Here is a 14,960-nt window from a genome sequence, read left to right on the forward strand (position 1 = left end):
AACCACGGTGCAGCCTCAAAGCCAGCCTCAGCAAAAGTGAGGCACTAAGCAACTCAGTGAGACCCTGTCTCTAAATACAAAAATAGGGCTGGGATGTGGCTCAGTGGTATGGTGCCTGAGTTCAATCCTAGGGACCAAAAAAAAAAAAAAAGAAAAGAAAAGAAAAAAATTGAAGGTGGAGCCGAGTTCTTAACATAGAACACTGCAGCCAGTGAACCCTGAAGGTGGCCATAGGCAGGCAGAAGCAGAGCGGACATGACCACAAACCTCTGCCAACTTCCAGCACCTTCAGATGGCTGACTACATTCTGTGAAATGGGCACAGTAGAACCAAGTATTTGGTCCCCAGGGGTCCATGTACCACAAGGTGTGCACAGAGCACGTGGAAGAGGCAAAAGTACCAAACCATGAACTTGGCCTAAAAATACCTTCTTGACCTTGAAAGCAGAAATTGATTTATTTTTAAATACTTTCTTTCTAATGACACACTTAATTCTTATTTACTTGCAGAAAATTGGGGGCAGGAATCGGCCTCTTCCAAATCCACAGGAGCCAATGGTAACATGCAGGAGGCCTCCCTTTCATCCTACTCGAATCATAACTGAACCAAGAACAACTAGTCTAGAACCAAGGAGAAAAGGGTCAAGGACAGATCTAGGTTGGAGTCACTGCTCTACCCTGTACATGTGACCTTGATGTGGCTCTTGACCCGCCATCGAGACAGGAAGACACTGACACTTCATCCTTGCGGGGTGGACTTGTGGAGTGGCTGTTGCTGTACCTGGCATGTCACAGACACCAGACACACAGGCACCTCTGCTGCTCCCCTGGGGATGATTTAAGAACCTAGAACTCAGAAGATAACATCTTCAATGGAACTTAAAATACAAGTCCTCTTTTCCATTTTTATTTAATTTTTTGAACAAGTAGTACATTTACATGGCTCAAAAATCAAACAGTGTATAAATACATATCACGCAAATTCTCACAGCTCTCTTTTCTCTCATTCCCCCAGGAGTGAAGCACTTTATCTAGTCCCCTGTGTAGCCTTGAGAGATTCTGCCTGTGAGGAGGAAGCTGCTCCAGGATCAGTGCTGATTCCTCCCACTTTTCTCAACAGGTTGCCTGTAAGACCCACGGTTTGGCTCTGAGGGTTGATTTTGTTATAACAACACATCTTACCCACATTTGGAGAGCGTCCATCCTCATTCCTACTGAGCCACGGCCAGAGAGAGATGGGGAAGGCAGCTGGTAGCAGCAAAGGCAGGACAGCCAGAGGCTCCTGCTCCCACTGCCTGCACCACCTACAAGCCCCTGTTGCTCCTCAGCCGCTGGCCACAAAGAGCCACTGGCCTCCTCAGCCTTTGAGGCCGCGGGGCCTACCCTGCAGCATGTTCTCCCTCAAAACCTGACTAAGCTCGGTTCCTGGCCAGGCCCAGCCTCTTCCAGGTCACTCTGGTCCTTCCTTCCCACATAGAAAGGCTCCTGCCCAGCCAGAGGGCTAGGAGAGGTTCCAAAGCAGCTGTTCCCACCCAGAACTAGAGAACTCCTGTTCCTTCACTCTGAAGGCCTCCCCTCCTAGGAGTCTACCCCAGGAAGTAATCCTCAAGTGAAAACCATTTATATTTAAGAAATCTACCCCTTATGACACTGCCCAGAATAAAAAAATAATTGGCAGTAACCTCAGTGATCAACTATAGGGAATCAGATCCCTATCAAATCCAAAAGCTGGAGAATCGTGCAGCCATTAACCACGGTGCAGTTGAAGATGAAGAACTTGCATTCACACCCACAAGCATTCACTAAATATAGGAGTGTCACACAACAGTGTGAATATACTTAACACTCCTGAACTGGACCCTTAAAAATGGTTAAGATGGTAAATCTTGTGGATTAGTTTAGCTCTGCCCTGCCAGTCAAATTCCTAGAGGCAAATATGGGCTTTGGTATCATAGATACTACCTGTCAATCAGCTGTTGGTTATTTGGACATGATTGGTAGCCATTCTGTCCAAACTTTGGCACTACTTATTTTGCAATGCACGGATCAGCCTGGCTCTGTCCTTTACCTGGATGCATGGGCTGCGGTGGTGATACTCAGCCCCTCTTTGGTTTCCAACAGGCTCAGGTTACCCATCGTGACCCCAACCTCAGCTTCGTGTCCCCTCTGGTTTGGTTTTTTTTAGATGGGATCTCACTCTGTTGTCCAATCTGGCCTTGAACTCATGAGCCTCATCCTCCCAAGTAGGTGGGATTACAGGTGTGCCACCACACATGTCACCTCTTGACACCCACAACACAAATGCCAAGTCCTTCTGGAGCAAATGTAAAGTTCGAGCCCATCGAGGAGCTTGTCGCAATGCGCTGGCTTCGTGTTCGGCTGCATAATGAGGGCAGTGGGTTTGGAAATAATGCTTTCAATTCCTTGTTACTGTATATACCAGGACAATTTCCTGTTGACTAATATGAAAGTGTAACTTTTGGATGCAGTATATTTTAGAACAAATATTCAGAGCTAAATTCTTCAATTGAGTACGTCTGAGAGACAACTTCTTCAGTTGATCCATTTTATGTTATGTGTATTTTACCACAATTTAAAATGAAAATTTAAATACTAGGAATAAAAGGAGGGAGAATCCAAAATTATGTACACAGTGCACTTCTGCTTGTGTAAAATAATCTATGGAAACACAAACAAAAATCATATATATGTAAAAAATACACACACACACACAAACATTACCACCTGTCTCTGTGTGGTGACACTAAGGATGGGTTTATTTTTTAACCTATTTTTCTTCATTTTTTCACTTTCCTTTTAGGGTCTTTTGCAGGGGTAGGTACCAGGGATTGAACTCAGGGGCACTTGAACACTGAGCCACATCTCCAGCCCTGTTTTGTATTTTATTTAAAGACCAGGCGCCACTGCATTGCTTAGTGCCTCACTTTTGCTGAGGCTGGCTTTGAACTCGCAATCCTCCTGCCTCAGCCTCCGGGGCCACTGGGATTATAGGCGTGCACCACCACATCTGGCTTCCTTTTAGGGTCTTATATTTGTTTTTGTTTCTTTAGAAGGTATACACGTATTTAGCTTTAACAGCCCAGGACAGAACAGGTGCCCAGGAAATGTCAGCCTCTCCCAATGCCTTGAGGCTATGGTATGTCCACCAGGGTGTCCTGGGGCAGGGAAGGCAGCTGTAGAACAGACCAAAGTGAGGCCCCCCAGTCCTCTTCTCTGTAGTTTCTGAAATAGGGAACCTCAGAGTCCCAGGACTGGGAAGGGGAAGGGGAAGAAGTTCTAGCAGCTGAGGGGACCCACAGGAAAGGGGTGGGCCTGGCCCAGCTGCAGTTCACTGTGCGTCCCTGGTGAGTCACTCCCCACTCAGCAGTGGTGTCCTCCCTGCTCAGTGGGCATGGGAGGCTTGGGTCCCCTCAGCGTGGCACAGAGGTTTCCAGATGATGCTACAGCCCAGCCCCTAAGGCAGAGATATGATCACATGCCAAAGGAAAAAGTCCGGACCTGCTCCCCACTTACCTACCGAGTGATGCCCACCAAATGTAGGGGAGGGGTCACTGCAGCATATGTGGCCCAGCCTCCTTCAGCCCTTGCTTTTCCTTTTAACTATCCCCAAAGGAACAGGATGTGGATCTCAACCAAATTTGGTCCAGAACTAGATTTCCCCTCTTAAAACAGCATCCAACCACGCCTTTGCAAAGGCCATAGAAGGGATTGCAGGGGAGGAACCGCTTGGATACTTCTCAGAGCACTCTTGGCCTGGTACCTCCAACTCCAGCACTGAGCTGTGACATCCTTGAAGTTAAGAAAATCTTATTCATTTGATCAGATGTGGGGGTGGAGCTTCTCAGGGGTCCAGCTCTGACCATCTAGCAGAGAACCCTACTCAAAAAATATTTGTAGACTATAACTAAAATGAAAGAAAGGAGAAAATGGGTTCAGGCGGGCAGGTGGACCATGGGGTTAGTCACTGTCTCTTCATTGACTCTGTAAATATTTACTTAGCATGCACCCCATTCACCGGTGATACTGATGAGGATGCAAACAGATGTTCATGCAGTACAGTTCAGCTGCCCACTGGGAGCAGAGCCATTGGCTAGCTGGGGTTGGGGTGAGGCTAGACTTAGCCTTCTCTAGGCTTTCTTGTCCTTTTGACTCGGTACTAGGGCAACCTATATGAGATCTAAAGGCCTCTCAGCTGGGATACCTGGTATTCTCAGCCTCCGTCTTGTCTCACTGACAGCCACAAACTTCCTGCAGAGCAATGATGCTCTTTATCGTGTGTGTGTGTGTGTGTGTGTGTGTGTGTGTGTGTGTAGCAGAAATCAAATTATCCCTTCCCTCCTACTGGGTTGGCTCACTCCCACAGAAGCCTGCATCTGAATGCTCTGCCCTAGCTAAAATCGAGCTATATAAAAATGCAATGTGCCCACACTACAAAATTGCAAATATAGGCCTAATGAGGGACAGGACTGGGTCTATACCCACACTAAATGTTCCTACCACTTTTGAACCACCATATCTGCTTTTTATCATTTTTCTGTTTCCTTCTTTGCTACCAGATACTAGTGATGTGTGAGACTGCCCCCAACAGCTCAGGGCCACCAATATTCATCCATCACCAAGTATATACCAGGTTTTGACCTCTACTAATTTATTGTCCAAAGACCCCCATGACTAAAACCCCATGTTCAAACTGTGAGTAAAATTAGAGATCACAGGCCCTGACTGCAAGCCATGGGCATCTCTTATGAGTAAACTGTATGAGCTTTAATGAATGTTCTTAGTGACATCATCTTCAACTCCTTAGAAAGCACTTTTGCTTCCCTCCTTATTATATGAGCTAATGCCAGAAACAGGGCTGGCTTTCACCTGTGATCTGGATCGACGACATCGCCAGACAACTGAACTACTGTAGGATCAAAAGTGATCCGTCTCCTTCAGGGGTTTCTTTCATTATTTCTTTTTTCTTTCTTTTTTTTTTTTTGAAAGAGAGAGAGTGAGAGACAGAGAGAGAGAGAGAGAGAGAGAGAGAGAGAGAGTGTGTGTAAAGAGAGAATTTTTTAAATATTTACTTATTTATTTATTTAGTTTTCGGCGGACACAACATCTTTGTTGGTATGTGGTGCTGAGGATCGAACCCGGGCCGCACGCGTGCCAGGCGAGCGCGCTACCGCTTGAGCCACATCCCCAGCCCACTATTTCTTTTTTCTTTTTCCTCTTTTCCCTTTTGCAGAACAAGGGGTTGAATCTGGGGCCTCATGCATGCCAGGAAAGCATTCTATCACTGAGCTACATCCCCAGTCTTTTTTATTTTGTGTTTTGAGACAGGGTCTCACTAAGTTGTGGAGACTGGTCTTGAACTGGAGCCCCTCCTCCCTCAGCCTCCTGAATCACTGGGATTATAGGTGGGCACCATTGCACCTGGCTCTCCTTCCACTATTTAAAGACTAGTCATTTTCACTGTGCTGCCAGGCTGCAGGGTTTAGTGGCAGAACCTTGGGCTTGGGTGAGGGAAAGCTGGGAAGAAAGTCCAAGGGGGTTGGGCTCTGTCCCTCACATGTCCATTGTAAGAAAAGACTCTTGTCTTTTCTGTAAGTTGAGCTTCAAAAAACTGTTGTATTCATGCTCAGCTGAAATGTGACCCCTGTGGGAGGTAAGAGAAATTTTCTCGATATGGACCCTGAGACCCAGAGATCCAGTGATATGCCAGGTGGACAGAGGAATAGCCAAACACCCCGGAAGATGCAGGCATTGCAACCCGCCTGCTGGGGTTTGATCCTCGCTGTGTGGTGTGAGGCAAATCCTGAAGTCCCTATGCCTCAATTTCCTCATCTGAATAACAGGGAAAACAACAGCCTCTACTTTATTGGTTGTCGTAGGGATTGAGTGGATAGACACACAACTCTGAGAATAGCGTCTGGCACATTTTTAGTGCTAGTAAGCGTTAGTCGTTTTTGTGCTGGGTGAGGCGAGCCCTGGAGCGAAGCATGAGAATCTACCTGGGAGCAGGTGATGCTGACAGTGATGAGGCCTCTGCTCTGGCTTAGTGTGAAGGTTCCACTGGATACTTCTCTCCCTCTCCCTGCTCTGACCTTCCTCATCCCAGGCCCAGAGAGCATCTACAGAGGAGGGGAGGCACCTGGAGACCAGGACACCTGCAGCAGCCCAGAAGTGGGACAGTGCAGGGAATGGGGTAGGGGGTGCCACTCAAGGAAGCCACCACACCCTGCTCCTTACATACCATCCCCTCTGCCCAGACCCTGCCATGGGGGCTGCTCCTTGCCCCAGCTCTCTAGGGAAGGTGGGCCCAGGGCTTGGGATGGGGACAGAGGTCCTTGGTGGTAAAACCATCAGGGTCTCCTGACCTGCCTGGGCTACAAAGCAGCCTAGATTTCCAGGTCCTACCTCTTTCCCAACTTTGCACTCCAAATCAGAGCAGTGATGTGGTGACTCACCCCCAGACCACCTTCTGGGGCTGTGGTTGCCAGCCTGGGCCACAAGCACCCTGGTGATCTGCCTGGGTCAAGCCACATCGGCCTCCATCAGCTCTGGGCTGGTCCTAGACCCTCTTTCGTGAAAGGGAAGAACGGAGGCCCAGCAAGACACAGGGTGCCCTCCCCAGGCAAGGCCATCTGCTCTCTGTGCAGGGAAGCAGGCCACTCACATGCTGGCCCAGAAGGGAGGGAAGGCCTGGCTCATTAGCTCTCATCCTCCTGGCTGCAGCCCCAGGAAAGGGCCCAGGGAGGGCCAGACTGTGGCTGGGGCTGAGCAAAGGGCCAAAGAGTCCACTGTGGGGCTGGAGGGAGTGTCCTCAGGACAGCCACATTCACCAGCTCTAACCAGAGAGATCTCAACTTGTTCCCAAAAGCCACTGGGGACAGCCAGAACTTAAGGACCAAAGGAAGGACTGAAGGACAAGTGGAAAAACCAGGGGGGAGTCAGAGTTCAAGCCGGGCTTGCGGCCACGTGGCCTGGGCCAAGGCACTTGACCTCCACCACTGGCCAGGTGCCCTTATTTCATGGGCAAAAGGATTAGATTTATGGCTGTGCTGAATTTAAGCACGCAGCAAGGAACTGCCCGGCCCGGCTGCCTCCTCAAGACCCCTGAGGTCTTCAGGGGTGAGGCGCTGAGTGAGGGAAGGTGTCCCCACAAGGTGCTGGGAGCTTTAGGGCATTCGATCACCTTCAGCTGGTGTGTTTATTTGTATTTATCTCCATTATACAGATGGAGAAACAGAGGCGCAGAGAAAGAAAATGACTCACCCAGCCTGTAAGTAACAAAGCTAAGACGGGGACCCGAGTTTGTCTGGTTCCCAAATCTCTGACCTCTTCTTTGCCCCACCAGGGTAGCCTCCTCAAGTCCCCACCCATATTACTCTCTTAGGAAGCTCCTGCTGTGGGGTGAGGGCTCTCCCAGGAAGGAATCAGCCCTGTGGGGCCAGAGGAGATGCCCTGTCCACAGGGGTGACATTTGCAGCAAAATCAATAACCCACCCCTAAAAACCCCCTTGGCCTTCCAACTCAGAAGGAATGTCAGTGGCCCAGGCCATCTCCACAACAATTAAGACCAAAACCACCCCCTGTTTTCAAGAGAAAACTTCCCGGTTGGAACCACCGTGGCATCAACTGCCTGGGGACAATTCAGACCGGCTGAACCCATTCCACTTGCTTGAGGTCTGTTCCCTCACTCACCCAAAAGGCATCTCGAAACTGCAGCTGGGGCATCATCCTCCAGGCAGGCGTCTGCTGCTGTGAAGCCTGTGCTCCTGCCTCAGGCAGGGTTGACTGTGGGCCAGGAGCCAGGAGCACCGTCCCAGTCCCGGCAGAGCTGGCCCAGGCCCTCCCTCCCTGACCGGCGCCGTCTGCAGCACTGAGAAGGCAGCCACAAGCCAGAGACAACTGCAGAAGGCAGAAAAGGGGCTCAACCTGTTTTGTTTGGGGTTAGAATCGGCAGCAAAATGAGGAAGAAGCCGTGCCCAGTGATGGATAGGCGGGCTGTGGTGTCCAGCCCAGCCCCTAGCCAGCCCCAGTAGTGGAGGACACAGGCTGGGACCCAGGGCAGGGAGCCGGGATGCCGGCTCTGGTGAGCGGTGGGTGGCAGGGATGAGGGGGAGAGGCGGGCTGTGCACAGGCCAGGCGGGGAGGCAGTCTGAGGCCTGTGCAGGAAGGTTTGTGCAACCTTCCCCCAGGGCAGGCACCAGGGCCCTAGCCCACAGGAAGTGGAGCTGCTCTGCTCCCTGTGCAGCCCCGCCTGCCGCCTGCCACCTGCCATCCTGCTGCCTGCCTCTGCTTGCCCCTTCTCAGCCCTGGACCAGTTTATTCTCTGAGCCATAAACTTAGGGAGCCCAAGACTGTGTGGGCAAAGGAGGGGTCCAGGAACTCCTGGGGCTGTCCCCAGCTCAGATGCTCTCCAAGCCAGGGTCAAAGAAGCTAGATTCTCTGGCGTCCCAGGACACAGCAACCATTCACCCAGCCCTGCATGCCTGACTTCCAAGAGCTCAGTCTAGGGCAGACACCGCTGTGCTCTGGGGGGCTGTGGAAGCACAGAGGTAGGATGGGGAGGAAGCCCAGGGAGAACAGCCTGAGGCCCCATGGGCACTGCCCCTTCCCACCACAAATCTCCAGATTAGATACTCTCCAGGCAGGGAAGGCCCCTCTGAAAATGGAGTCTTTAGGCTCAATAAATGTGACTGGATGGAGAGAGAGACAGGATTATAAGGGCACAGAGATGGGAGTTTGGAAACCCAAGTAGGGGCCCAGTTTGGTTTTTTTTGAGGGGGTCCCTACTCTTCAATGACTGAGGGGCTCCAATTGACCCTCTAATGCTCTGAGACTCAGTCTCCCCCACCTGTTACCTCTAGTCATTGCAAAAGAGACAGTGGTAAGAACACTTCTGGAAGTTCCAGTTTGGTGGGACAGGTGCTGGGGGCCCTGCTCTGAGGAGCCAGGCCTGCCCACTCAGCACAAGATGCTGGCAAGGCGTCCTGAGCCTAGGGTGGGCTGGTGAAAAGGATGAGTCAGGGACTGTCCACAAATCACCACCCTCACCAGTGTCTGCCTTGCAATTGACTGGGGTGGTAAGATAGATGAGAGCTGCTGCAGGAGAAATAGCTAAGCTCTCAAGTGCCAGTTACACAGGCCAGGGTTTAGATGGGGGCACACCCACGCTTCTAGAATAGCCACCCAAGAGGGAACACATCAGGGAGAATTACAGAGCAGTGGGACTGCCCCTGGAAGGCCCTAACCTCCAGCCTCCTTGAACTTGAGCTAATAATAAACCTCTTTAGCACTATGGCAACCTGTCCGGTTTTCTGTTACTTGCAGCTGCTAATCCAGTGGTGTAAAGTCACCTTGAATCCCGAAAGCCATATGCTGAGGCTGCACCTCTCCTCTGTCAGATGGCGTGATGCCCCTAGTTCTGGAGACAGACTAGAAACCCTCGGTCACTAGAAGGCTCCCTTTCATTGGCAGAAATCTTCACAGCTGGTTCCCTTCCCTGCCTCCCCAGGTGTTCTTTCCATCACCTCCCACAAACATCTGCTGCAAACAGGCCTCTTCCCTTTACACAGAGGCACCCTTCACACTCCTACCTCCACACTTTTGCTTTTCTCTGACCAGAATCCTCTCTGGCATGCCTTCCTAGATCTTCCTCCCCTGGGCAAATCTCTCCATCCCTCAAGGTCACTCTCAAGGCTCCCAACCACAAGGCCTTCGTTTCCCAATTGCATTGGTCCAGTCAAGGCACTGGTCTGGGTGGCCATGCTGATTGTGGGCTGGAGCAATTGGGGAGGGAAATAATGGAAGGAACATTTGAAGTTCTCTGCTAGAAAAAGGGCTTCTCTATCTGCCAGCCCCCACCACTTTTTCAGCTCCTAGGACTGGGTAAACCCAACAGCCAATTTGGTTTGGGAGCATTAACTAAGTGCCAGGTGCACTGGTAAGCTTCTTTCATGCCCATCTTACTTAATCCTCACCCAGCCTGTGCTCATCCTTTACAGATGAAAAAAACCAGTGATTAGTTCACGCAACTCACATGAGGTCTCACAGCCAGTAAGCAGAGGGCTGGTGTGGTTCCAGATCTGTGTGATGCCAAAGCACATGCTCTTAGTCTCCACAGCTGTTTTCTACCAACAGTCCTCTATTAAAAAGGGGTTCCTCCTTATTCAAAGACAATGCCATTGAGAATTTCCATCTCAGAGCATTAAGTTCTGAGTGCAGCCCCCTGCTTTCTACGGTTCTCCCTTCAGAACCCCAATCATGGATGGAAAACAGCCCACAGAGGCTGTTGGAGCTGACAGTGCTGCTGGGTTGAGAATCCAGCATTGGCATGTGCTCTGCTGTGTTCACTGGGCCATGTGCCTCAGCTGGGGATGCTCTAGGTTGCAAGGAACAAGCATCAGAAGGTCTAAGAGGAAGGAAGTGTATTTCACCCACACGAGGGGTCAGGAGCAGGGTGTTTTCCAGGTGTGGCAATTAGGGCCTCAGTTCTGTTTCTCTGGAGTTTCTCTTCCACTGGTGATCTTCCTTCTTGGGAGCCAAGGAGCGGCAGCGGCTCTAGTCTATGACTCAAAGAAAGAAAAGGAACACCAGTCCTGGTGTGTCATTTTCTCCTAAGTCCTGCCCCAACCCCCAGCCCTCTGGGAAACCTCCCCTGGTGTCTCATTGACCAGAAGTGGTCACATGCTCACACTTCACCAAAAGGCCATGGGAACGGGATCCCTTGGCAGGGCTGTTAAGGATGATGGGAGCCAATCAGAGAGACCTCCACAACCTTCTTCTCAGCCCACCCCGCAAATGCTGCTGGAACTGGGGCCCAGGGGAGGCAGACTTGGTTTCTGCCTTGAGGGGCTGACATATAGGAAGAGAGGTTCTAAGAAGAGCCCTCTCCATGGGGCATGGCTTGGAGGGTGAAACCAGAAGAGGGTGATGTAATGATTCTGAGGGGGATGAGGCCTAGATGGGTCAATGGGGGCAAATAGGTGGGACATCAGAGAGGTGCAGAAATGAAGGAAGGGGACTGAGACATCTGAGAACCCCAAAAGAAAAGGAGCTATATGGTTCGAGGCCCCTCCCTCACCAGCCGCCCCACCCCAGGCCCAGCCCTCAGGGAGGAGAATGAGTCCTGAAAAATCACAACTTTTTAGCAACCATGCCTACTGCTTCAAAACACAATTTGTCTTGAGGTCCCGGCAGCTGAGCCCCAGGCCAAGCTGTGGGGGAGAACCTCACCCAGGCTGAGCCCCATCCTGTTTTGCATAATATTTGAACACATCTGCTTGAAGAATTCAAGAAGTAGCAGGTCCAAGGATTGAGAATGAATTGCAAAATCAGTCGTTTGGGATTGATTGCCACAGCCAGGCACCTGGATCCACTCCAGCCATCCTTTGGAGCCATCATAAGTGACAAAAACAAAGGTACTAGCCACGAATGAGGGAATGTTCATATCTGGGGTGTTTCTTTAATTAGCTCTTTCATGCTGCACTCCCTTGAGCATGGGAATATTTGTGGAACAAACCCCACCCCGGTCTCTACCTCTTGATTTGATGGCACATTAAACCCACCAACTGCTGGGTTTCTCTGCCAGCCACAAGATTGATGGGGAAGTTGAGCCAGGCATCTCCATGTTCCAAGGATCTTCCTCCCCAGTTCACAGGGGATGGCAATCCCCAAGAGTGTTGCAGCTGCCAAGTCAGGATGCACCAAGTACCCGGGTCAGAGTAGAGCCGTGGGACTGCCATGCCCTATCCTGAGGTGCTCTGGACCCTGAATCTCCCGACACCTGCCCTCAGGCCCCTGCTGCAGGCAGAAGATAGTGGTGGTTGCTAGGCAGGAGTGGAGAGGGAAAGGCTGAGGACCCGTCCAGGGGAGGTGAACCAAGCCCTTGAAGCACACTTCATGGTCTGGCCAGACTGCATTTAAAAAACACAAATTCAAAGATAATGCCATTGAGAATTTCCACCTCAGAGCATTAAGGTCTGAGTACAGCACCCTGCTGAGCAACAGGACCCTGTGTGACTGCGCTTGATGCACATCTATGAAGCCAGCCCGGCTTACTATCTGCTTTCCACATTGCAGAATGATGTTTTCAGACCCAAATATGGTCATGTCACCTTCTTCCTGACACCTTGCTTTGATTTCTCATTGTTCTCATTAGTCACTGTTTTTGCATAGCCTAAGGACTCTGCATGACCTAGCCTCAGCCTATTCTTCAAAATTTCAACTCATAATACTCCTCCCTCAGCTTCTGGTACTGCTCCTTGGGCCTTCTTTCAGTTCTCTCTCTTGCCTTATTATCTTCTACTCCAGGTCCTTGGCACATGCTCTCTCCTCTGCCTAAAAGATTCTTCCTGTCCCATCCCAGTCCCTGCCTTGGCCCAGCTAATTACTCCTCATCCCTCCACTCTCTTATCAAGTGTCACCTCTTCAGGAAAACGTTCCCTGACCATCAGATGGATGGACCGATGGATAAACTTCAAACAAGATTGAAAGCAAATAGACACCACTGGGGGGGGGGGAAGTTTGCCAAGTTCTCAAAGGCTGGAAGAGAAAATGTTTTCAGAGGAACAGCCCTCAGAGGTAGGCCAGGCTGGAGGACAGGGCTGGGGGACTGGAATCCTCACTTAAAATCCAGGAAGAATCAGAAGCAAGAGCGTGGAGACTTCTGAAGAGAGGGACTGGAGAGAAAGGGTCTGAAAGCTCCTAGGTGACATCCAAGGAGCCAGGAGACCCTTTCCATGAATTTCACTTTATAATGGCACTGCCACTTATCCAAGGGACATTTGTTTTGTCCCTTTTGTTGTTTACGTGCTGTCTTACTAATATCTGCCTCTCTCTGGGAATGCCAGGTGACACAGGCTTCTCCTTCTGGAAGGAAATCTCTCTCTGGAGGAGTAACATCTGCTGTGCCAACAGACTGTAGCCAGAAGGACATTGCTCAGTTGGCACTCAGATTTCGGCTGAGTACACTACCATGATGCTACCCGGGGTTCTCGGGTTGCCCACCCACCCCAGGGCTGATCTGGGATGTTTCAGTACCTGGCCTTGGTGGCCCACTGTTCCTGGGAGAAAGGCCTATGTGTTCCCACATGGTGACCAGAGGCACACCCTCTGTGTTGGGGCACCCGCTGTGAACCCCAGTTGCTCTGATGCAGAGTGGAACAAGCCCACTGCAGGGCCCCCACCAGTGTTAACCCAGCCTTCCTGTCTGGGGACGGGAGTAGTAGCAGCTGTGCTGAGTCACACCAGCGTGCACAAGGACACAGAAGCCCTGTGAAGGAGCCAGGCCAGGTCGTCTCCCACAGGAGGGGAGCTGGTGAGACCAGGTGAGAAGGGAACTGCACAGCAGCAGTAGGAGCCCCCAGGTTCTGACTGCATCAGGCCCTGAGCTGAGCACTACCTGTGCCCTGGGTCTCATTTAATCCTCCCAACAGCCTGTGAGGCATCATGGCTGATTCAACAGATAGAGAAACGGAGGCCCAGAGAGGTCCGTGGATACACTGGGAGTCCCATCTCTAAGTAAGGTCTCTTCTCCCCAGAGTGTGGGACTAGAGGTGTGGAGCAGAAGCAGAATGAAGAGGAAGGGGAAAGAAAGAAGTCCCCACTGAGGAGGAAGTGTGGAGGCCAGGGACCATGCTGGGGGTGGGGTGGGGCTCTTAGGTGAGGGCTCTGCTCCTCCCCTGATGCTAGGAAATGTCCTTGTCCCCAGTGGGGGTAGAGGGTGTGGCCTGGGTCCTCAGGATGTGATACAGATTCTGTTTTTTGATTTGCCTCCCCACCTGAGCAGCTGCAAAAATAAAGGCCTCTTCCTGCTCACCCACCGGGCCAAGTGGACCAGCAGCTTTCAGATTTACTCATCTGCAGCCGCAAGAGTGTGACTCTGAGTTTCCAAGCACTGTCAGGCTTCAGAAGCCAGACGCAAGTCGGGATTCTTGAAAGACATCGAAGAGGTTCAAAGAGGCCAATTGGTGATTGGAACCAAAGCCCAGCAGATGTGGAGGAGGGACACCTCCAGGGAGTCCCAAGCCTCCTCGGCCTCACCCAGCCCTAGCCACCAGCTCTGGTTGGAGAGCAGAGACCTGCAGCGACAGGAAGAGCCAGCAGAGACCACAGGGAGGCTCTCAAATGGCAGAAGACCTTTGGACCAACAGTCTTTTGGTGGACATTGTAAACAAAACAACAAACAAACCAACCAGAGGACCAGGTCCCAACCAGACCTACTGATGAGGTGGGGTCAGAAGTCTGCACAGGTTTTAGGGGTCAGGCCTGCACCCTTGGACCTGAACTCCTGCTATTGCCTTACTCCTCATTTCACAGATGGAGAAACCGGCCCCAGATGGAAACAGAAGGGCCATCTAGACACAGGGAAGACAGTACACCACCCCAGGACCCCATCCTGCTTTGTCACCTTCCCAGGCCCCCTGCCTGCTTTGTCACCACCCCCAGGCCCCTGCCTGCTTTGTCACCACCCCCAGCTTTGTCCTTTGTTTGCTTTGTCCTTTCCTCTACTCTCTGGAAAACTCTCTTTCAAAAGAACCTCTAAACAGTTTCTCAGCATCCTTTCTTCAGATTGATTTTAATTTAGGTGGAAAATGTTCCAGCCCAGTTGGTGTTTAATTGTCACTGAGAGGACCAGAGATTCAGAGCAAGAGACCTTGATTTCCATCTTGGCTCCAGAAAATCGATAGACGGAGACAGGAGGAGGCGCCCCCAGGGCAGGCAGCAGAACAGCCTGTGCTCAGGCCCTAAACAGGGAAGCCCTGGGCCTGTCCAAGGAACTGGAGGTAAGGAGGGGGAAAGGGAATGAGAACACGGGGTCAAAGAGCTCCTCATCTTGCTGAGGTTGAATTTCTTCAGGTGGAAAACAGGGATGAAGAGTTCACTCATTTTATTATCCAAAATTTGTCTATCGGGATGTTTTCCCACTCATTTCGATTCAGGTTGCTC

At 51.1% G+C, this 14,960-nt stretch overlaps 1 protein-coding gene across 3 annotated transcripts in view; it reads right to left on the reverse strand.

Moving 5' to 3' along the window:
* Window positions 1–8,199, reverse strand: part of Pstpip1 (proline-serine-threonine phosphatase interacting protein 1) — a 41,709-nt gene extending 33,510 nt beyond the window's left edge. For 2 of the 3 annotated variants that reach the window (XM_027923538.2, XM_027923534.2), the window contains exon 1: window positions 7,710–8,199. In XM_027923538.2, the coding sequence (XP_027779339.1) occupies window positions 7,710–7,745 (36 nt within the window). In that variant the 5' untranslated portion in view covers window positions 7,746–8,199. The remainder of the gene's footprint in view (window positions 1–7,709) is intronic. The other variant, XM_071608492.1, reaches the window with a different exon arrangement.
* Window positions 8,200–14,960: the final 6,761 nt, after the last annotated feature.

This window comes from Marmota flaviventris, chromosome 2 (genome assembly GCF_047511675.1).
Source record: "Marmota flaviventris isolate mMarFla1 chromosome 2, mMarFla1.hap1, whole genome shotgun sequence".
NCBI lineage: Eukaryota > Metazoa > Chordata > Mammalia > Rodentia > Sciuridae > Marmota > Marmota flaviventris.